The 24,266-nt window shown below is 45.2% G+C and overlaps 1 protein-coding gene across 1 annotated transcript in view; it reads left to right on the top strand.

Annotated features, from left to right (window-relative positions):
• Nucleotides 1–2,034: 2,034 nt before the first annotated feature.
• arpc2 (actin related protein 2/3 complex, subunit 2) overlaps nucleotides 2,035–24,266 on the top strand; it is a 35,206-nt gene continuing 12,974 nt past the window's right edge. Inside the window, exons 1-5 of the mRNA XM_048535129.1 lie at nucleotides 2,035–2,201; nucleotides 11,289–11,323; nucleotides 14,789–14,901; nucleotides 21,513–21,558; nucleotides 23,768–23,954. Of these exons, the coding sequence (XP_048391086.1) occupies nucleotides 2,128–2,201; nucleotides 11,289–11,323; nucleotides 14,789–14,901; nucleotides 21,513–21,558; nucleotides 23,768–23,954 (455 nt within the window). The 5' untranslated portion in view covers nucleotides 2,035–2,127. The remainder of the gene's footprint in view (nucleotides 2,202–11,288; nucleotides 11,324–14,788; nucleotides 14,902–21,512; nucleotides 21,559–23,767; nucleotides 23,955–24,266) is intronic.

Below are 24,266 nucleotides of genomic sequence, written 5' to 3'. Positions count from 1 at the left end.
GGGAAGTGAGAGTGAAAATAGCTGGGGCCTTAGCAGATATCTTTGCAGTATCCATGAGCATGGTGAGGTCCCGGAGGACTGGAGAATTGCTAATGTTGTCCCCTTGTTTAAGAAGGGTAGCAAGGACAGTCCAGGCAATTATAGACCAGTGAGCCTGACGTCAGTGGTGGGGAAGCCGCTGAAGAAGATTCTGAGGGATAGTATCTATTCCCATTTGGTAGAAAATGGGCTTATCAGTGACAGACAACATGGTTTTGTACAGGGGTGGTCATGTCTTACCAACTTGATAGAACTCTTTGAGGAAGTGACAAAGTTGATAGATGAGGGAAGGGCTGTGGATGTCATGTACATGGACTTCATAAGGCATTTGATAAGGTTCCCCATGGTAGGCTGATGGAGAAAGTGAAGTCACATGAGATCCAGGGTGTACTACGTAGATGGATAGAGAACTGGCTGGGCAACAGGAGAGAGGGATTGGAGTGGAAGAGTGTTTCTCAAAATGGAGAACTGTGACCAGTGGTGTTCCACAGGGATCCATGTTGGGACCACTGTTGTTTGTGATAAATGATCTGGAGGAAGGTATAGATGGTCTGATTAGCAAGTTTGCAGATGACACTAAGATTGGTGGAGTAGCAGATAGTGAAGGGAACTGTTGGAGAATGCAGCAGAATATAGATAGATTGGAGAGTTGGGCAGAGAAATGGCAGATGGAGTTCAATCAGGTAAATGCGAGGTGACGCATTTTGGTAGATCCAATTCAAGAGTGAACTATGTGGTAAATAGAAAAGCCCTGGGGAAAATTGGTACATGAAAAGATCTGGGTGTTCATGTCCATTGTACCATGAAGGTGGCAACGCAGATGCATAGAGTGGTCAAGAAGGCAATATGGCATGCTTTCATTCATCAGACGGGGTATTGAGTCCAAGAGTTGGCAGGTCATGTTACAGATGCATTGGACTTTGGTTCGACTACATTTGAAATACTGCGTACAGTTCTGGTCACCACATTACCAAAAGGATGTGGATGCTTTGGAGAGGGTGCAGAGGAGGTTCACCAGGATGTTGCCTGGTATGGAGGGCGCAAGTTGTGAAGAGAGGTTGAATAAATTAGCATTATTTACATTAGAAAGACAGAGTTCGATGGGGGACCTGATTGAGGTCTACAAAATCATGGGAGGTATAAACAGCATGGATAGCAAGAAGTTTTTTTCCCAGAGTGGGGGACTCCATTACCGGGGTCATGAGTTCAAGGTGAGAGGGGAAAAGTTTAAGGGAGATATGCGTGGAAATTTCTTTACACAGAGGGTGGTGGGTGCCTGGAACGCGTTGCCAGTGGAGGTGGTAGAGGCAGGCACGATAGCATCATTTAAGGTGTATCTAAACGGATACATGAATGGGCAGGGAGCAGAGGGATACAGATCCTTGGAAAATAGATGACAGGTTTAGATAGAGGATCTGGATTGGCGCAGGCTTCGAGGCTGACGACTTGTTCCTGTGCTGTAATTTTCTTTGTTCTTTGTTCTTGGTTCACAGGAACAAAGAGATGAAATATTTGGGAAGCCACAATCCAACCTTGCTTCATGCTGTTTAACAGGCATCTAACCAGTTATGACCCTCAAGATGTACACTCTCTCTACATCAACCCTTGATTTAATATTTCCTACCATTCACCGTATCACAGATATACCTTTTACCTCACACCTTCTTCCCCACTTGCTCTTTCTCTAAATTTGCTTAACAACAGTTATCCTCCAAGCGGTCCAAGTTTGCGTGCAAGTTCAGAGACCTACAACTATCGCTCAAGATTTTAAATTCATTGTGAAATCATCCATCTGCTGAAAGTTAACATCAGTCCGTTTATTTTTTTTCATCTGCTTCTCACTTCTTCCCATTTGTCTCATCTAGGCAGATATGATGATATTTCTCTGAAGGGCTTCAGAAGTCTGGGGAAATAATCCAGCAATGGTGGTGAGATATCCCAGGATGCCCCGGGGTCGTGAAAGGCCCCTGCTCCGCGCTGACCGGCTGCGGAAGTGGTTCTGCGGGTGTGGCTGGGCCTTGTTTCCGGAGAGGGTCTGGAGTTGGAGGAGAGGCCGAGACTGTGTCCGGGTTCCTTGCCGCTGCCGCCATGATCCTGCTGGAGATTAACAACCGCATCGTGGAGGAAACCCTCAGCCTCAAGTTGGAGAATGCGCTCGCGGGGTACGGACCCGGGAAATGCTTCTTCATTGCCGGGCGGAGGGAGGCTCCTGGGCCGGCGCTCAGCTCAGGCCCCGACCCGGACACACCCCTCCCCCCGGATCCCCCTCATCTCCCCTCCCCCCCCGGGATTCCTCCCCCCCCAACCCCAACCCCCCACCCCCCCCACCCCCCCACTCCTCCCCCCCACCCCCCCACTCCTCCCCCCCCCACCCCCCCACTCCTCCCCCCCCCACCCCCCCACTCCTCCCCCCCCCACCCCCCCACTCCTCCCCCCCCACCCTCCCCACTCCTCCCCCCCCACCCTCCCCACTCCTCCCCCCGGGATTCTTTCCCCCCACCCCCTCCCCCTGGGATTCCCCCCCACCCCATGATCCCCCACATTCCCCCCCCCCCCCCACCAGCCCACCCCTCCCCCAGGATCCCCCTCATCTCCCTACCGCAACACCTGGATTCCCCTGATTCCGCCACCAGCATACGCCTCCCACGGGATCCCCCTCATCTTCTCTCCCACACCCCTACCCCCACCCTGGGATCTCCCTCACCCAGCCCTCCCCTCCCCTGGGTGACAAGGAATATTGAAAGTTTAGTCACAAAGTAAAAGGAGGCATATGTAAGGTTTAGGAAACTGAAATCGAACAAGGCCCTTGAGGAAGGAAGCAGAAAAGAACTTAAATGAGAAATTGGGGCCAGTAGGGGCCGTGAAATGTCCTTGGCAAGTACGATTAAGGTGAATCTCAAGGCATTTTATAAACCTATGTTAGGAGCAAGAGGCTCACTGGGGTCCAGTTAAGCACTAAAGGAATTTATACTTGGAACCAGATGAAATGCCTGTAATGAGCACTCCACATCAGTATCCAAAAAGGAGGCCATGTTGAATGGTGAATCTCAGATGGAGTATGTTCTAAGGCATGCTCATATTGAGGACGAGGTGGTGAGTGTCTTTAAAAACACTAAATCCCCAGGACCTGATGACATCTATCTCAGGATAATGAGGGAGGCAGTGGGGGAGATTGCTGGGAATTTGACTGAGATCTTTGATTCCTCTTTCACCACAGTTGACGTCCTAGAATTCTAGAGACTAGCTAGTGTTGTTCCATGTTTAGGTAGAGCAATAGGGCTCGTCCAGGAAATTGTAGGCTTCCGTGCCTTGCATCAGTGGAAGGGAAATTATTGGAAAAGGTTCTTAAGGACAGGATTTATTCACGTTTAGCAAAGAATAGACTTAATAGGGATATGCAGGGCTTTATTACGGGAAGGTCTTGTCTCACGAATGTGAATAGATTTTTTTGAGAAAATGATGAATATGATTGAGGGTAGGGTAGTGGATGTTGTCTTCATGGACTTTACCAAAGCAGTTGATGAAGTCCATCCTGGTAGGCTACTCTAGGAGATTAAGTTGCATGCAGTCCATGGTATGTTGGCAAGCTGCATTCAAAATTGGCCTGGCCCAGAGGAGGTAATAGTGGAAGAGTGTTTTTTTCTGACTGGATCTCTGTGACCAGTGGTGTTCTGCTATGGTCTGTGCTGGGACATCTGTTTGTGTTTTACAATGATTTGGATGAAAATGTAATTGGCCTGATTCGTAGGTTTGCAGACAACACAAAAAATAGAGTTGTGGATAATAGGAGAGTTTGTCAAAGGATACAACAGTATATAGATCACTTAGAAAGTTGGACAGGGAAATGGCAGATGGAGGTTAATCCGAACGAATGTGAGGTGATGCATTTTGGGAGGGCAAATAGAAGAGGAAGTTGTATAGTAAATGGCAGGACCCTGAGGAACTGTGGTAAACAGGAATTTTGAGATGGAAGTCCAAAGCTCCTTGAAAGTGGCAGCACGAGAGGATAGGTGGGAAAGAAGGTGTGCAGCGTGCTTGCTTTTATTGGTCAGGCCACTAAGTGTAAAAGTTGGCAAGTCATGTTGCTGTATAAAACTTTAGGCCATGCTTGAAGTATTGTATGCTGTTGTGGTTGCCACATTATAGGAAGGATGTGGAGTTGCCACCCAGGTTGACAGGGCTATTAAAAAGGCATACAGTGTTTTAGCTTTTATTAATAGAGGGATGGAGTTCCGGAACCAAGAGGTTATGGTGAAGCTGTACAAAACTCTGGTGCGGCCGCACTTGGAGTATTGTGTACAGTTCTGGTCACCGCATTATAAGAAGGATGTGGAAGCTTTGGAAAGGGTGCAGAGGAGATTTACTAGGATGTTGCCTGGTATGGAGGGAAGGTCTTACGAGAAAAGGCTGAGGGACTTGAGGCTGTTTTCATTAGAGAGAAGAAGGTTGAGAGGTGACTTAATTGAAACATATAAAATAATCAGAGGGTTAGATAGGGTGGATAGGGAGAGCCTTTTTCCTAGGATGGTGATGGCGAGCACGAGGGGGCATAGCTTTAAATTGAGGGGTGAAAGATATAGGACAGATGTCAGAGGTAGTTTCTTTACTCAGAGCGTAGTAAGGGAATGGAACGCTTTGCCTGCAACGGTAATAGATTTCCCAACTTTAGGTACGTTTAAGTCGTCATTGGATAAGCATATGGACGTACATGGAATAGTGTAGGTTAGATGGGCTTGAGATCGGTATGACAGGTCGGCACAACATCAAGGGCTGAAGGGCCTTCACTGTGCTGTAATGTTCTATATGAAACAGGTTACCTGTATATTCTGGGTAACAAATTGTCAGAGGACTTCTCTTAATTGAACATAGAACAGTACAGCACAGAACAGGCCCTTCAGCCCACAATGTTGTGCCGACCATTGATCCTCATGTATGCACCCTCAAATTTCTGTGACCATATACATGTACAGCAGTCTCTTAAATGACCCCAATGACCTTGCTTCCACAACTGCTGCTGGCAACGCATTCCATGCTCTCACAACTCTCTGCGTAAAGAACCTGCCTCTGACATCCCCCCTATACTTTCCACCAACCAGCTTAAAACTATGACCCCTCGTGCTAGCCATTTAGCCATAATAGTCTTCTCTTTGGGGAAGGAGCAAAAGTGATTTACCAGGACATTGCCTGCATTGGAGCATATTAGTTATGAAGAGAAGTTGAACAACGGATTGTCTTTATTAGACCATCGAAAGCTGACAGGCAGTCTGATGGAAGTACATAAAATTGAGGCATGGGCAGTTAGTCTTTATTCTAGGGTGGAAATGTCAAATACTCAGGCCATAGGTTGAAGGTGAAAGGGGAATGTTTAAAGCCAGTTCTTGACACAAGGTGGTAGGTACCTGAAACACACTGCAGCGGCTGATAAGGCAAATACATTCATGAATTTGAGGATTTTCAGAGCCTACAAAAGAGTTAATGTAAGTTCAAAGCATGTGGGATGAATGGTAATTTTTAGATTTCATGAGAGGTACAGGGTGGATAGCAAAAAGCGTTTTCCCAGAGTGGGGACTCAATTACTAGGGGTCATGAGTTCAAAGTGAGAGGAGGAAAGTTTAAGGGAGATATGTGTGGAAAGTTCTTTACACAGACGGTGGTGGGTGCCTGGAACACATTGCCAGCGGAGGTGGTAGACGCAGACACGTTAGCTTCTTTTAAGATATATTTGGACAGGTACATGGTTGAGCAGAGAGCAAATGGACACAGACCGTTAGAAAATAGATGACAGGTTAGACAGAGGATCTTGATCGGCGCAGGCTTGGAGGGCCGAAGGGCCTGTTCCTGTGCGGTAGGTTTCTTTGTTTCTGTTTACCGAGAAGCAGGTCAGGAATAGTGGAAGAATAGGGAAGTACCGACCGTTTAGCCTTGAGTCTACTCTGTAGGATTCAATAACAGAACACTTCGAAAATATCAGGGAAATCGTATTTGACAAACGTCCGTATTTTTTTTTGGAAGGTACAAGTGATAGACTAAGAAGGGGAGGTCGAGTGCCTGTAGAATGTTTAGATTTTCAGAGCCTACAAAAAAGTTAGTGTAAGATCAAAGCATGTGGGATGAATGGTAATTTTTAGATTTCATTCCCTACAGTGTGGAAACAAGCCCTTCAGCCCAGCAAATCCACACCACTCCTTGAAGCATCCCACCCAGAACCATTCCCCTATAACCCACACACCCCTGAACACTACGAGCAATTTAGAATGGCCGATCCACCTAACCTGCACATCTTTGGACTGTGGGAGGAAACCGGAGAACCCGGAAGAAACCCACACAGACACAGGGAGAATGTGCAAACTCCACGCAGACAGTTATCCTAGCCTGGAATCGAACCTGGGTCCCTGGTGCTGTGAGGTTGCAGTGCTAACCACTGAGCCACCATGCCGCCCAAAATATTATGCTGACATAGATTGAGAATTGGTGAACAGATCTATTTTGAAGTGGAAGGGGGCCACTGGAAGACACTTCAGTGTTTGAACCCTAGCCATTCACTACAGATACTGATCGTGTGGATGTGGAAATCCAATGTTATATTTCCAAATTTGCTGGCAACATAAATCTAGGCAGGATTGAGAGTGGTAAAGAGGAAGTAGAGTTTCAAGATGATTTCGGCACGTTGTCAGTGGACAAAGACGTAACAGATGCAGTATAATGTGGACAAGTGTGAATTAGAGAAAATGGCAGATTATTAATTAAATGGTTATACAGCATAGAACTGTGCAGCACAGGAACAGGACCTTCGGGCCACAATGTTTTGCTGAACATGACACCAAATTAAAGTATTCCCTTCTGCCTGCCCCTGGCCCGTATCCCTCCATTCCTTGAATATTCATGTGCTTATCTCAAAGTTGCTTAAATGCTTCTCTCATATTTTCCTCCACCACTACCCTTTGTAGCATGTTCCAGACTCCTACCACTCTGTATAAAAACAACTTGCCCCTCACATCTCCTTTGAATCTCCTCCCCCCCCCCCTCCCCCCCCCCAACACCTTAAATGTATGCCACCTAGGATTAGACTTTTCAACTCTGGGGGGGAAAAAAGATTCTGTGCATCAACCCTATCTGTGCACCTCCTAATTTAATAGCCTTCAATCAAGTCTCCCCTCAGTCTTCACCGCTGCGAAGAAGACAGTCTGAGTTTGTCTAACCTCTTGTTATGGCTCATACCCTCGATTCCAGGCAGCATCCTGGTATATCTCATCTGCACCCTCTCCACACCAATAGGTTAGGAAATGTTGATGCACAAAAGTACCTGTGTGTCCTGGTGCACTGGTCACTGACAGGAAGCAAGCAGACACATCAACCATTCGGGTTTATGTCTAGGGGCAAGGAACTCATACTGCAGCTGTACAAGGTTTTGGTGAGACCATGCCTGGAGTATTGTGCAGTTTGGGTCTCCTTACCTCACACATGGGAATTGCAGTTATACAGGCTACTGGTTAGGCCACTATTGAAATACTGCATGCAGATCTGATCTTCCTGCTATAGGAAGGATGTTGTGAAACTTGAAAGGGTATAGGAAAGATTTACAAGGATTTTGGAGGGTGGGAGCTGTGGGAAGAGGCTGAATAGACTGGGGCCATTTCCACTGGAGTGTCGGAGGTTGTGGGCTGACCTTAGAGATTTGTAAGATCATGAGGGGCATGGATAGGATAAATAGACAAATCTTTTCCCTGGAATGGAGGAGTCCAAAACTAGAGGGCATAAGTTTAAGGTGAGAGGGGAAAGATTTAAAAGGGAGCTAAGAGGCAGCCTTTCCATGCAGAGGGGGTGTGTGTGTGTGTGTGTGTATGGAATGAGTTGTCAGAGGAAATGGTAGAGGCTAGTACAATTACAACATTTAAAGGTATCTGGATGGGTATATGAATAGGAAGGCTTTATAGGATATGAGCCAAAAGCTGGCAAATGGGACTTGATTTATTTAAGATATTTGATCAGCATGGACGAGTTGGACTGAAGTGTCTGTTTCCATGCTGTGTATCTCTGAAGCTCTGTATATACTTGCCTTTAGAAGAAGTGCAGCAATAACTCACTGCATTGATTCCTGGGACGGCTGATTGTTTAATGAGGAGAGGTTCTGTCTGTCAGTGCAGTGCTGCTTTCAGACCGTCAGTCTGAATTATTTTTCAAGTATCTGGAGCAGGCTTGAACCCATGAAATTCTAATTCAGTTCAGAAGGGATATTTCCTTGCACTACCCTTTGGGGCAGCACAGTGGCTCAGTGGTTAGCACTGCAGACTCACAGCGTCAGGGACCCGGGTTCGATTCTAGCCTTGGACGACTCTCTGTGTGGAGTTTGCACATTCTCCCCGTGTCTGCGTGGGTTTCCTCCGGTTGCTCCAGTTTCCTCCCACAGTCCAAAGATGTGCTAGGTGGATTGGCCATGCTAAATTGCCCGTAGTGTTCAGGGGTGTGTGGGTTATAGGGGGATGGGTCTGGGTAGAATGCTTCAAGGGGCAGTGTGGACTTGTTGGGCTGAAGGGCCTGTTTCCACACTGTAGGGAATCTAATCTAATCAATACCCTTAACTGACATCTGGTACTGAGTAGGGATGTAATTTCTGTGCACACACTGAACTGACATTTGGCAGGTCCCATGCATGAGAGATCCAGCGCATGTGGTGTTTGTGAAACGCATGGCCTGGTAACAGCTAGTGTGTGGCAAGGGAAATAAGATGAGTGTTTAGGACCTGTTGGGGAAATGAATTTTACCAAATCATACCAGCACACTTGAGCTGGCTGGAGGTTCAAATTATTTGGGAAATAAAATGAGTTGTTAGAATTTAGGATTTTGAGCCATGTTGAATGTATTGATTAGAGTTTTGATACCAGTTACTGTCGGAAGTTAACTTCAGTTCCTGTTCTTCAGATCCATTCCTGTTCCTGATTTTTTTGCATGTTCAGTTCCCCCAGGCAGGAGAGGGCGAGCCGGTAAAAGAGAAACTGTCAGAGTCAAATCTGATTTTGCTCAGCAGACCTTGGGAAGCCAGCTTGTTCTGTTAGTTGTTCCCCACAATTTCAATCATTGGGTTTCTTAATTTCTTAAGTAAAAGCTGGTGGCTGGCAGTAGGGCTAGAACTGCGTGTCTAATCTAATTCTTTGAGAAGGTGACCAAACAGGTAGATGAGAGTAAACCAGTTGATGTGGTGTATATGGATTTCAGCAAGGCGTTCAATAAGGTTCCCCACGACAGACTATTGTACAAAATGCGGAGGAATGGAATTGTGGGAGATATAGCAGTTTGGATCGAAAATTGGCTTCCTGAAAGAAGACAGAGGGTGGTGGTTGATGGGAAATGTTCATCCTGGAGACCAGTTACTAGTGGTGTACCGCAAGGGTCGGTGTTGGGTCCACTGCTGTTTGTCATTTTTATAAATGACCTGGATGAGGGCGTAGAAGGATGGGTTAGTAAATTTGCAGACGACACTAAGGTCGGTGGAGTTGTGGATAGTGACGAAGGATGTTGTAGGTTGCAGAGAGACATAGATAAGCTGCAGAGCTGGGCTGAGAGATGGCAAATGGAGTTTAATGCAGACAAGTGTGAGGTGATGCACTTTGGTGGGAGTAACCAGAAGGCAAAGTACGTGGCTAATGGTAAGATTCTTAGTAGTGTAGATGAGCAGAGAGATCTCGGTGTCCATGTACACAGATCCTTGAAAGTTGCCACCCAGGTTGACAGGGCTGTTATGAAGGCGTACAGTGTTTTAGCTTTTATTAACAGAGGGATCGAGTTCTGGAACCAAGAGGTTATGGTGAAGCTGTACAAAACTCTGGTGTGGCCGCATTTGGAGTATTATGTACAGTTCTGGTCACCGCATTATAAGAAGGATGTGGAAGCTTTGGAAAGGGTGCAGAGGAGATTTACTCGGATGTTGCCTGGTATGGAGGGAAGGTCTTACGAGGAAAGGCTGAGGGACTTGAGGCTGTTTTCATTAGAGAGAAAAAGGTTGAGAAGTGACTTAATTGAAACATATAAAATAATCAGAGGGTTAGATAGGGAGAGCCTTTTTCCTAGGATGGTGACGGCGAGCACGAGGGGGCACAGCTTTAAATTGAGGGGTGAAAGATATAGGACAGATGTCAGAGGTAGTTTCTTTACTCAGAGAGTAGTAAGGGAATGGAATGCTTTGCCTGCAACGCTAGTAGACTCGCCAACTTTAGGTACATTTAAGTCGTCATTGGACAAGCATATGGACGTACATGGAATAGTGTAGGTTAGATGGGCTTGAGATTGGTATGACAGGTCAGCACAACATCGAGGGCCGAAGGGCCTGTACAGTGCTGTAATGTTCTATGTTCTAATTCACACCACGTTGAGGGTTCAGTCTGTCAGATTTGAGGCCCTGTACTAGGTAGCTGGTGAGGGTGTGAAAATCACGTGTGTATGAGGACAGTGGGCTGTCGGTGCATGACAGAACAGCAAACTTCTGTCCAACCTCTTCCATCAGGCAGAAGATACAAAAGATTAAACACGTACCAAGTGGTTCAAAAAAACAGCGTCCTGCCTGCTGTTATCAGACCTCTGAATGGACCTCTCAAGTTTCAAGTGTAATGTTGATCTTGATTTTTATGCACCACCTCTGCAGCCGTAACTTTGTATTCCTCGCTCTGTCCAGTCACCCAATGATCTGCTTGTACTGCACACAAAACAAAATTTTTCATTGTACTTAGGTACATGTGACAGCAATAAATCAAATCAAATCAAATCAAACTGCTGGTGAGGGATCAAAGTTGTCACTGTTTGGGGATTGGGTTAAGGCTCAGAATCAGTAAGTCAGAGACAGTCTAGTGGCTTGAAGTTTCAACACCAGAAAGAGAAAATGTGTGTAGAATGGGGAATTTGAATCTAGTAGGACAAGAACATGCACGCAGCTACTGTAATCCTTCTTGTAAATTTGTATTAGTAATAATGCTTGACATTATTAGGAAGCATTGCTTCAGATAGTGCAGAGAAGTCACATCACGTGGGCAGGTTCACATGGCAAGGACCCACAGTCCAAATAATCTCCTCTTGTTGGATCAGTTTCAGGAGAGACATTGACCAGACACTAAGAACAGTTTGTCTTTCAAATAGTGCCCCAGAAACAGATGGTCCTAATGAGGCGGGCACTCTAGTTGATGTGAACTACGATTTTCGTTATGTGGGTGTATCTTACTGAATAAAATTCTCCACTGAGCTAACATTTTCTTTCTCTGCAGGAATAAACCTGACACAGTGGAAGTGACTTTTGCAGGTAAGCTTTGGCATGACTATTTCCCTGCTGATGTCAACACTGCTGCTCAGTGTGAGGGTCGTGACATGAGTTCAATATGGGTTGCTTCTGCCTTGACATCTTTGAATCTTACCAGCACCAGAGAAAACCACTCGGCCCAGCAAGTCCATGCCAACTCTCTGTAGGATAGTCCTGTCAGTCCCATTCAACCAGCCTATCCCACTAGCCTGGGAGGATTTATTTTCTCAACTGCCTGTCCAGTTTTCTTCTGAAATAATTTGTCATTTCTACTTCTACTTCCACTTCCTCATTGGCAGAGAGTGTCTCAGGATAACACCACTCGTCACAAAAAGAAGTTCTTCTTCACATCATCATCATCATCCTTGCCACCTGTACCTCTTGCCCAAAAACCTTAAACTCTGCCATCAGCCACTGGGAACATCATTCCTTTTTGAAGTATCTATTGCTTCGTAATCTGAGAAAGTTTTAATCAAAATCTCCCATAGCCAAATTGAGACATTCTGGTTAACCACCTCTGCATCCTGTCAGGGACCCTCTTCCTTCCCACGCCCCAATTTGGAATCTAACCAGTGATTTATAGAAGTTCAGTATAACCTCCCTACTTTTTGTATGTGATGCCTCTGTTTATGAAACGCAACATCCCGTATTTGAACAGGAGTGCACCATTCACCCACTGATGTCTTCCCTGCTTTTCATTGCCCTTGACCCTCCTCATCCCCATAACCGTGTATGCTATCTCCAGAAATCTATCAAACTTTAAACATGCTCAAAACTGAATTTCCGCAGTCTTTTGGGGTTGAGAATCCCAAGGGTTTGCAGTCCACTTGAGTTTAAAAAGAAAATTCTCATCTTAGACTTAAGTGTATCTCCTTTGTTTTTAAATTATAATCACTACTCCTAGGCTCCCAAACCAGGGCAACATCTTGTCTTCTTCTGCCCTGTCTATCCCTTAAGTATTTTGGAAGTTTCAATGAAACCAACCCTCATTCTTCAAAACTTTAGAGAGTACAGACACGATTTCCCATTCAGATGTTGGAGTCAGATAACTGTGGAGCTGGAGGAACACAACAGAACAGGCAACATCAGAGGAGCAGGAAAGCTGACATTTCGGGTAGAAGATTCCTGACCTGAAACATCAGCTTTCCTGCTTCTCAGATACTGCCTGGCCTGCTGTGTTCCTCCAGCTCCACACTGTATTATCCATGCTGACTGCATCCAGTTCAAACTACTGATGTCAGGCTGATGGGTAAAATTAAAATCATAGAATCAGAGCTGTAAGATCCTGGTTTTCTCTGTCACATTCTCATTAAATAGATAACACCAACCAATGTCTGCTGTCTCTTAATGTTTCCTAATTCTACATAAGCAGATTCCACTCAATTTTCTTCTGACCTGGGATCATCTCTTACTGATTTAATGATCCTGTTCCTTATTATCAGCACAGTACCTCCTTCCTTTCCTTCTGCCTCTCCTTCCTAAACATTGAATATCCTTGAATATTCAGTTCCCAGTCCTTGTCACGATGCAACCATGTTTCTGTAATACCAATTAGATCATACCCATGTAGTTCTGTTTGTGTCTTCAAATCATCTGCTTTGTTGTGAATATTGTATGCTTTCAGGTAGAGTGCCCTTAATTTTGTCTTTTTGACATCATTCCTCTTGCAAAGCATACTTGATCCTCAACAAAGACAACAAAATATGAGGCTGGATGAACACAGCAGGCCAAGCAGCATCTCAGGAGCACAAAGGCTGACGTTTCGGGCCTAGACCCTTCATCCCGAAGGGTCTAGGCCCGAAACGTCAGCTTTTGTGCTCCTGAGATGCTGCTTGGCTTGCTGTGTTCATCCAGCCTCACATTTTGTTGCCTTGGATTCTCCAGCATCTGCAGTTCCCATTATCTCTGATACTTGATCCTCAACTTTGTTTCTAGACTCCCCAGCATTTTTTTCATGGAATCGCAGCATTTTACAAGACAGGAGGCTATTTGGCCCATCATGTCTATTTCAGCTCCTGAATGTGCTTCCCATTCCAGTCCATTTTCCAACCCTATCTCCGTAGCCCTCTAAATTCATCCCTTGCAAATATGTCCGGCTCTGTCTTGAAACCTCCTGTGGAATCCACCCCCATCACTCTCACAGGCAGCTCATTCCAAATCCTAACAACTGAGTAAAGGAGTTTCACCTCATCTCACGCCTAGCTCTCATATTGACCATCTTGAAATTGTGAACCCTAGTTACTGATATTACCAACTGGTGAAGACAGAATTTCCTTTTTACCCATCAAAACTTTGAACACCTTACTAGAGTCACCTGTTAATCTTCTCTGCTTCAAGGAAAATAAGCCCAATTTCTCTAATCTTTCTATACATCTAAATTCTCTCCTTCCTGGTACCACTCCAGTGAATTTCTTTTGCACACTGTCTTGAGCTTTGACATCTCTTTTAAAATCGGGTGCCCAGAATTGAACGCAATACTCCAAATGTGGTCTGACCGATGTTTCGTCTATGTGCAGCGTCACTTCCTTGCTTTTATACTTTCTACCTCTATCTATAAATCCGAGGATCCTATAAACCTTCTTTTCGATTTTCTGTTACCAACTTTATTTCCTTCCAATTTGGATTACTTGTCAGGTTCCCATCTCCCTTCCCTGTCAATCTAGTTAAAACCCACGCAAACAGTACAAGAAAGTCTGCCTGCGAGGATATCAGTCCCAGTCCTATAGCATGTCCTGCGCCAGAATTGGTCCCAATTCCTTGGAAATCTATTCATCTTTCTACACCAGTTCTTCAGCCATGCATTTAATCCCGAGATTACTGCTCTCGATCTTGATTTGTGCTTTCTTTCTTAAATCCCTGAAATCTGCCTCAAGACCTCATGCCTGTTGCCACTGATGTTGATGGTAACAATATGGACTCTCCCAGAAGGATGACCTATAGCTGCTCCACTACTTCCTTGACCCTGGCACCAGGGAAGTGATATGCTATCCTGGGATCATATTTAGTGTATATGGTCTGCTCGTAGCTTTTGGTATAAATTGTGCTCCAGCTATGCCCCGATTCCCAGCCCCGTAAACTGACTGTGTCATGTTTGTGCTCTACAATGCATATAGACCCTGCTTTCTGCTCCATGCAAAATCCAAAAGGTGAAGAGGAGCACATTACAATTCCTGAGCTCCCAAACTAACCCAGTGGAGGACTAATCCACAAACATAGGATAAGACATTTGGTTAGGGTGTGATATCAGCTCTCTCCTAAGGTGTCCTAGGGTTATGCAGTTATATCCAAGTAGAAAATACTGGCTTATCCCTTTGTCTATCTCTGCCTCCCATGTCTTGCTCACCATTCTTCCATGTTGGAAGAGATAGGCCGATTTTATTTTGGAGGGACCTTGATGGTGTGCTAACTGAGGGCTAGTATGTGTAAAGGTTCCTTTGAAGGTTTTCCTGCATTTCCTTTTTGCGTCAGATTTCGATGGGGTCCTTTACCATATTTCCAACCCAAATGGGGACAAGACCAAGGTGATGGTCAGCATTGCCCTGAAGTTTTACAAAGAACTGCAGGACCATGGAGCAGATGAGGTAAGTGTAAGCAGACGGTCTGGAAAGCTATCAGTCCCAGTTATTAACATCTTACATTTATGGAGTGCCTTCAAATTCAAAAGGTATCCCATTGCGCTTCACAGGAGCTCACTGGAAAAGAAATGACACAATTGACTTAAGAAAGTATTAGGTCCAGTGACCAAAATCTTTTTATAGATAGCGTTAAAGGTGAAGAAAGGTATAGAGAAGCTTAGGGTGCAGGGAGCTGCGATAGTGGAAGCAAAATATCAGAGGTACTGACATTGGCAGAGATTTCAAAAGACTGCAGGATTTTACTGAGATTGAAAGTGTATGGCTATGGAAGGATTGGATGTGAGGATGCGAAGTTGTTGATGTGGGTGATTTTGGAGCAGGAGCTGTTTTGAGTTGTCCATCTCTTTCTGCCCCTGGGATTTCCAGAATTTCCTATCTTGGTTTTGTTATCTTAATGCTTAAAAATCCTTCAGAAATATTTCACATAATGAATTATCTCTTGCCTATTATGGTTGCAGGAAAAATGAGTCATTCTTTCAGCATGATCCTATGCAGAATGGACATGCCCCTCTGTTATCAGATGTCCCTTCATCTAATTTGCCTTACTTTTTATATGAAAGTTAAGGGACAAAAACTTGGCAAATGCAATTGCGGCTTTTGCAAAAAGATACAGCAGAGGGGAATTTGGGGCTCCTAGTGCATTAGAATTACAAAAAGCTAGCACCCCAGTTCAGTGGGTAATTGGGAAGGCAAATGGACTGCTGCATTTTACGTCAAAGGGATTATATAGTGAGACCTTGCTAAAACTATTAAAGATACAAGTCAAACCACTCCTAGGTTGCTTCCAGTATAGAGGGCTTTTCATAAGAGTAGAGGTTGAGTCAGTTGAACCAGTACTGGGAATATAGAAAAATGAGATGTGACCTTATTAGAATCTAAGGTTATAAGGGACTTGACATGGTAGATATGAAAGAGATTGTTTCCATGTGGGGGTGTCTAGGATGGAGGGATTGAATAAGGGGACATCTATTTAAGACAGAAATCTGGAGGAATTTTGACTGAGGGCTGCCAAACTGTCAAATACTTTACCAGAAAGGCCTGGGACTACTGAAGAATTGGGCCGGGCACATCAGTAAGGGAATCAAGGGTCATGGAGATAAGGTAGGAAACTGGAGCTGAAGATTATCACAACAACCACGATCTCATTGAATGGCAGAGCAGACTTGATGGGCTGAATAGCTGCTTCTACCTCTTAGATCTCGGGGCCAGAGACCGTGTGAAGGTAGATTAACGCATTGAGTCGTTCTTGTCTGAATCTGCCACCACTATCCTTTCATTGCTGTATTGCAACTAATTAATAACTCGTTCAAACACACAAGCACAATGCCAGGGAAAGTCTGGCAGCATCTGCGGAAAAATAGAGGTAACATTTCTGTCGAGGAGTTGTACCAGACTCAAAATATTAACTCTGTTTCCCTGTATTTCAGTAAATGCTGCCAGATCTGCTGAGTTTCTCCAGCAATTTGTGTTCATTTCAGATATCCAGCATCTGCAGTATTTTGGATAATAAAATGTGAGGCTGGATGAACACAGCAGGCCCAGCAGCATCTCAGGAGCACAAAAGCTGACGTTTCGGGCCTAGACCCTTCATCAGAGAGGGGGATGGGGTGAGGGTTCTGGAATAAATAGGAAGAGAGGGGGAGGCGGACCGAAGATAGAGAGAAAAGAAGATAGGTGGAGAGGAGAGTATAGGTGGAGAGGTAGGGAGGGGATAGGTCAGTCCAGGGAAGACGGACAGGTCAAGGAGGTGGGATGAGGTTAGTAGGTGGGAAATGGAGGTGCGGCTTGGGGTGGGAGGAAGGGATGGGTGAGAGGAAGAACAGGTTAGGGAGGCAGAGACAGGCTGTACTGGTTTTGGGATGCAGTGGGTGGAGGGGAAGAGCTGGGCTGGTTTTGGGATGCAGCGGGGGAAGGGGAGATTTTGAAGCTGGTGAAGCCCACATTGATACCATTGGGCTGCAGGGTTCCCAAGCAGAATATGAGTTGCTGGTCCTGCAACCTTCGGGTGGCATCATTGTGGCACTGCAGGAGGCCCATGATGGACATGTCATCTAAAGAATGAGAGGGGGAGTGGAAATGGTTTGCGTCTGGGAGGTGCAGTTGTTTATTGCGAACCGAGCGGAGGTGTTCTGCAAAGCGGTCCCCAAGCCTCTGCTTGGTTTCCCTGTGATCCCTCATCCCTATCCCAGGCCCCAAGATGACTTTCCATATTAAGCAGAGGTTCACCTGCACATCTGCCAATGTGGTATACTGTATCCATTGTACCTGGTGTGGCTTCCTCTACATTGTGGAAACCAAGTGGAGGCTTGGGGACCGCTTTGCAGTACACCTCCGCTCAGTTCGCAATAAACAACTGCACCTCCCAGTCACGAACCATTTCCACTCCTCCTCTCCCCCCCTTCCCCCCCATTCTTTAGATGACATGTCCATCATGGGTCTCCTGCAGTGCCACAATGATGCCACCCGAAGGTTGCAGGAACAGCAACTCATATTCCGCTTGGGAACCCCGCAGCCCAATGGTATCAATGTGGGCTTCACCAGCTTCAAAATCTCCCCTTCCCCCACCACATCCCAAAACCAGCCCAGTTCGCCCCCTCCCCTCACTGCACCACACAACCAGCCCAGCTCTTCCCCTCCACCCACTGCATCCCAAAACCAGTCCAGCCCGTCTCTGCCTCCTTAACCAGTTCTTCCTCTCACCCATCCCTTCCTTCCCACCCCAAGCTGCACCTCCATCTCCTACCTACTAACCTCATCCCACCTCCTTGACCTGTCCGTCTTCCCTGGACTGACCTATCCCCTCCCTACCTCCCCACCTATACTCTCTCCACCTATCATCTTTTCTCTCCATCTTCAGTCCGCCTCCCCCCCCCCTCCCTATTTATTCCAGAACCCTCACCCCATCCCCCTCTCTGATGAAGGGTCTAGGCCCGAAACGTCAGCTTTTGTGCTCCTGAGATGCTGCTTGGCCTGCTGTGTTCGTCCAGCCTCACATTTTATTATCTTGGATTCTCCAGCATCTGCAGTTCCCATTATCACTCTGCAGTATTTTGCCTTTATTTTATTTAAGGTCTTTCAAAGAGCCTTCAGGTGGATGATGGGCCAATTAGTCTCAACCCTGGTGTGAAATTCTAGAAATCCCCTTTCTGGGGATGACTTAGAACATAGCAGTGCAGTACAGGCCCTTCGGCCCTCAAATGTTGTGCCTACCAATCTGAAGCCCATCTAACCTACCCTATTCCATTATCATCCATGTGTTTATCCAATTACCATTTAAATGCCACTAAAGTTGGCAAGTTTATTGCTGTTGCAGGCAGTAAAGAGTTGAAGTTTGAGGGCTTGAGTTTGAAACTTCAGGAACAAATTCTATGATTCATTGACTGCATTGTTCCCAGTGAGAGAAGTGACTGGGAAATTAATTGTTAAAGCAGGAACAATGAAGCTCAGATTAATTCAATGGAATTCCAGAGGAGAAGATTTGAATAAGTTTGTGTGAAGGTCGGAAGCCAGCTCCTTAAACTGTTCTCATTCCCAGATAGTTGGATGAATGGGAAGGTTAGAACTCACCCAGCCTTAGAGTAAGGCACAGAATCATTTTTCTTGCCTCAGTCCCTTCATTATGTGGCTGGAGGGTGTCTTAGACTGTCATTAAAAACCCCAGTGGTTCACTAATGACTTTAGACAAGGAAACCTACAGTCCTTGCCAGACCCACAGCAATGTGGCTGACTCTTGATTGCATAGTGAAGGGGCCTGACACATAACTATAACATCAAAACACGATCAGCAATTCAAGAAGGCAACACAGCACCACCTCAGGCAGCAGGAGGTAGTTGACAAATGCTGACTTCACAGTGACAGCTATATCCTCGGAGTGAGATTTTAAAAATAAAACCTTGAGAATGATTTTGGAACTTCGCTTCTCTGTTAAACTCCATTCCTATCTTGTATCATAAATAAATGCCACACCTTTGATTTGTACCAGAGTAAGGAAAGCAGCTTGTAGGTCTGCTGACAAGCCCATGACCTGAGTAGCAAGTTATTTCACAGACTGTTTGAAGCTCTTCAGCTACTTACACTCAAATTGTAAATTTAAACCCCTGAACTCCCTTACTGATGACTTCCTGTCAACGGTTTTGATTCTCATTTGAGTGCAGAGAAAGTTGAAGTCATTAACTGACAATCTGTGGTGCGCATCCTCCAATAGCAATATAGCAAGAATCATAGAACCGAGGTAACCACGTGGCCTCTCAGGCTGAATGGAAACTTCACTGGCAATACTGGTTACGTTTGGAGAAAAATGGATACCTGATTAATTGATCGTGATTTTGAGAAGATAAAATTGTGTAATTTCCAGTTCAAATGATTTCTAACAAGAGCCTCTCATAGCCTGTCCAAGTCTTCTGACACCTTTTTAGTGGCTGCTAAATTCCCTCCTTCGTCATCCCTTTCCCTCCAGTTCAGTATCCATTCTAATGTTTGGTACAGCGTTCTGGAATATTTAATTAACTGATCAGCCAATGCGAGGGCAATGTTGTACTGATCCTACCTTGGTCATTCAACTTGCGATTACACCCCACCCCAAAAAATCCTCCCAACCCAACAGTAGCCAAATACTCTATAGGATTTAGGTGGATGAGGGATAGCAGGCTGCTTGTTTGAAGCTAGGGAATGCTGAGTGTAGGTGGAGGACAGGGCTGAGCCTACTTGGCTGTGTTAGGAACTCTGCTTTGTGCATATGCACTTAACTATAAAAGTGCGGTCTGTGGTTAGAACCAGCCTATATGTAAGCAAAGAGCACACCCAAACTAGTCCTTTTATGGTATTTCATTCTGTTGTTTGCAAGACAGGAAGTTGTGAGTCAGTCCCTAAAGCAGTTTCTGCAGTGAAGTTCCTACCTTGTTCTGCAATGTCTCTACCTACCCCAATCCACGGTGCACGGTCAAACAAGTGTCAATGTTATGCTTTAATAATTTTATTTTCTGAGCTTGAGTTTTATAAGGATGAGAGTTATTAGGTCTCAAAAAATAGGTTGTTGCCTTTCTTAGGTACAGATGAAGTTAGATACACAGTAAAGCCTCTACTCTTTTAAACTGGAACTAAAATGTCCATCTCAGGTTAGGGACAGAACAGTTATATACAGAGTAAAGTGCTCTCTACACAGTTTTTTTTTGCGTAAATATTATTTTGTGGTATGTGAACATTTCTGGCTAAGTCAGCGTTTACTGCCTATTCTGAATTTCAGTCCTGAGCTTTGACCCAGCAACACCAAAGAAACGGGGGTATATTTCCAAGTCAGGATGATGAGTGGCTTGGAGGGGAACTTGCAGGTGTTAGTGTTCCCACGTATCTGCTGCTCCTCTAGATGGAAACGGTATTAGGTGTGGAAGATGTAACTGCAATGCATCTTGTAGATGGTACACGCCACTGCCACGTGTAGGTGGTGAAAGAAATGAATGTTGAAGTTGTGGCTGGGATGCCAGACAAATACTCCATCACACTCCTGACATGTGCCTTGTAGATAGGGACAGGATTTGAGGAGTTAGGTGGTGGGTTGCTTTGTATCCTCTGCTCTCGTAGCCTTAGAGTTTATGAAAAGCCCATCTCCATTCCTGGTCAGGAGTAATCCCAGGAAGTTGAAATGGCAGATTCGGTAATGGTAATGCCAAGGGATGATGGTTTGATCCTTTTTTGTAGGAAATGGTAATTGCCTGGTACGTGGAATTAATGTTGCTTGCCATTTGTCAACCCAAACCTGGATGCCTTTCAATACTCTTCACTGAAGCAGGATTAATAGTTAGGGAAATATAGGGGGACATTAGGTTATTGATTATGGTTGAACTCGTTTCTGCTAATAGGCTATGGGGCCTCATGGCTGAGATACTCAGCTTTGAGTTCCTAGATTTGTCTGAAATCTGTCCCATATATTTTTGTGCCACTTAGCATGATGGACAGGCCTTTATCTCCGGAATGCCTGTAAATGGTAACTCTCACCAATACTGCCATGGCGAGACACATCTGCAACCAGTAGACTGGTGAGGATGAAGTCAGGTAGTTTTCTCTTGTTGCTCCTTCACAGTCTCCCTGGACAGCTACAACACAGGGCTAGATTCAGAGTAAAGCCTGTATACTGTCCCCAGCAGGCACTTGTAGGATGAATACGATGTAGTTTGAAGTAAAGGAGATAATGGGAACTGCAGATGCTGGAGAATTCCAAGATAATAAAATGTGAGGCTGGATGAACACAGCAGGCCAAGCAGCATCTCAGGAGCACAACTCAGGTGCTCCTGAGATGCTGCTTGGCCCACTGTGTTCATCCAGCCTCACATTTTATTAGTTTGAAGTAAAGATCTCTGATCTTTACAAGATCCTCAGAGTTGAAAGGGAACTGAAAAGTGGTAAAATGGATGAGTTATAACGAAAAATATTTTTAGTATTTTAGTTTGAGTACTAAGCTGAAAAACTTTTGGCCTGTTTCCCAGACCCCTTTATTAGATTTGGGCGATTAATGAAGGCTCTTGCTTCTCTCACATGTTAACTGTCTGCTCTGTCCTTGCAGTTACTCAAGAGAGTTTATGGCTCTTACCTCGTGGCTCCTGAGGATGGTAAAGTATTTCTAACTGTTTTCTATTGTATCAAATAAATGATTTATTTTCCTGCTGCTGTGTTCATCCAGCTCCACACCGTGTTGTCTCAGATTCTCCAGCATCGGCAGTTCCTACTAACTCTGTCAGAGATAATGGGAACTGCCAACGCTGGAGAATCTGAGACAACACGGTGTGAAGCTGGATGAAGCCAGCAGGCCAAGCAGCATCAGAGGAGCAGGAAAGCTTGACGTTTCGGGTCGGGACCCTTCTTCAGAAGAATCTTCTGAAGAAGGGTCCTGAGCCGAAACATCAAGCTTTCCTGCTCCTCTGCTGCTTGGCCTGCTGTGTTCATCTAGCTTCACACCATGTTGTCTCAGGATAAAGCTGATTTGGAACTGAGCCCTCACGATTTGCTACTGTCTCATCTCAATTCCACCCACACTGCTGGCTGCTGTGTCATGTGATGAATGGCCGCTTTTGTTTGAGTCTGAGCAGAGCAGGGGGTAATCAGTGAGAAGTGTAAATGTATGGGGGAAAAGCTGCTGACCATCTGATTGTAAATTGTCCTCAGTGAATTCAGATTCTCAACTTGTCACAGTGCAATTTGAGCTAGCATTGTGTATGATTAGTGCCGTCATGTGCTTGGAAAAGTGTTTCCTAACCTGGAAAATGTCAAATAAGTGGAAACACCATATGAAGATGACCTGATAGTCCTGAGCTGTGTGTTCAGCTGCTACTGTGTTGTATTGTGTTTGTGCAGTGGGTGTGGGGCTGGTTTAATCACAGCAGTTGAATAAAGGATAGTTTAATGAAAATTATTCCAAGTATTGACACATCTCCTTTTATGCTGGGCACTTTGTCATTGAGAACACCTGCTTGCTGGGAGTAAAGTGAAAGCAAACAGCTTCTCTTCCCCCCCCCCCCCCCCCCCCCCTCTCCATATTGTCTTTGAAGTCCAAAGGGCTGGTTATTCACTCGTGCATATTCAGGCCCGCGCTAGGAAATTCTGTTCCATTCACCTTATGAGGCTCTGATCAGTCTGACTCGCTGATACACCCAGGGCTGTGGTAAACCATCCTCTAGCATCCATGGGTGTGACTCCACAGATCCGGTTTGTATTGTGTGTCCACACCCTCTCTGAACCAAATTAAGTCCACCCAAATGCAACTCGATGTAGTTGGGAGGTGGGTGGGATGATCACCCAGTGATTTGTTCTGGATTTGACCATAAGCACGTTCCAGCAGAAGACCCACAACCAAGGGACCTTGCCCAGCAGGATCATACGATCGTTCCGCATCATCGGAGCATCCGCGCAGGTGTTAACATGAGTTGGATAATGTATCAATTTGCATGACGAGCTGCAGTTTGCATAACATCAAAAATGTTTCTTTCGGTTTTTCGGTTGTTGGTTGGATCTTGAATCATTTGAATATCCCCATGTCAATTTGAACTTGAACCAAAATCTCAAAAGTCAACTCTCAATGTATACGAGTCAACTATCAGATACTAGGGTACAGTTACTATGGGACAGTTACTATGGGGTTTGGGTTGTGGACGGGAAGGGGTCAGTGTCACAGAGGGGGTCATGGGTTCCCAATGTTGCAGGAGCAAGAGGAAGAGGAAACAGTCTTTGCTGACACTTTAATATAAAAAAAGACTTTCTTTGTAACTGAAATATTTGAAATGATGGAGGCACAGGAGAAGCTGGGTCTAGAAGTTGCTAAGATAGTGATGTTAGCCACAAAGACCAGAAAGAAAGGTCAAATAAAGCACTAGGTTATTTCTAGCAGGATAGAATAGAGAAGCTAATACTCCACTTGCTTACATTGGGCCTCGCGTGGAGTGCTGTGAACTGTTCTGGTTTGTATGTGATATAAAAGAAGGCACTGGGGAAAGTCCAAAGAATAATTTACAGGAATGATACCAGATAAATATCATGAATGAATGGGACTGTCTTCTCCAGCTCGTCCAGAGGGTAATGAGAATGTGCAACTCACTATCAGAGTTTAGTTCAGATGAATGGCAAAGGTGCATTTAAAGGGAAAATGGAAAGAGTCCTGAGGAATAGAAGTACAGAGCTCAGTGAGGAGCTGGAAGGTAACTTGTAACATAAATACTGGCATGACCCTGTTGGACTAGGTGTCGGTACCTGACCCAGTGCTGTAGAATGGACTGATTTTGGCTCCTAAGTTAGGACCACACTGAGGCCTGCCTTTGTCTTTTTCAGGGTACAATGTATCTCTGCTGTTTGATCTGGAAAATATTCCAGCGAACAAGGACGAATTGGTGCACCAGGCTGGCATGCTGAAAAGGAATTGCTTCGCCTCTGTCTTTGAGAAGTACTTTAACTTCCAGGCAGAGGGCAAGGAAGGAGAGAAACGCGCACTGATCCACTACCGTGATGATGAGACTATGTACGTGTCCAGGGATGGCAAACGGTGTGATGGTGTGATCTCTGCTCTTAGCAAGATTCATTTTTTATTGGAAAACTGGGCCCATTTTGCTGCCTGTCTAATGCTAAATCAGACAGAGAGTTGCTTGTGTGAAATGAAAGCCTTTCAGAAAACCCATGTTAAAGCTATGTTACATTTGGAAAAATTATGCCTGATTACCAACTCTTGCAAGTTAACGGTATGGAATTTCTGACAAATTGGATCTGAACAGATCCTGGGCCTCTTTATCTGCAAAGTTATAAGGTCACAGTCAGGTGATTGTTGTTGAAGAGG

The sequence above is a fragment of the Stegostoma tigrinum genome, chromosome 7 (assembly GCF_030684315.1).
Source record: "Stegostoma tigrinum isolate sSteTig4 chromosome 7, sSteTig4.hap1, whole genome shotgun sequence".
Taxonomy (NCBI): Eukaryota; Metazoa; Chordata; class Chondrichthyes; order Orectolobiformes; family Stegostomatidae; genus Stegostoma; species Stegostoma tigrinum.
Note: the sequence above shows the minus strand (reverse complement) of the source record. Positions and strands in the feature narration are given on the sequence as shown.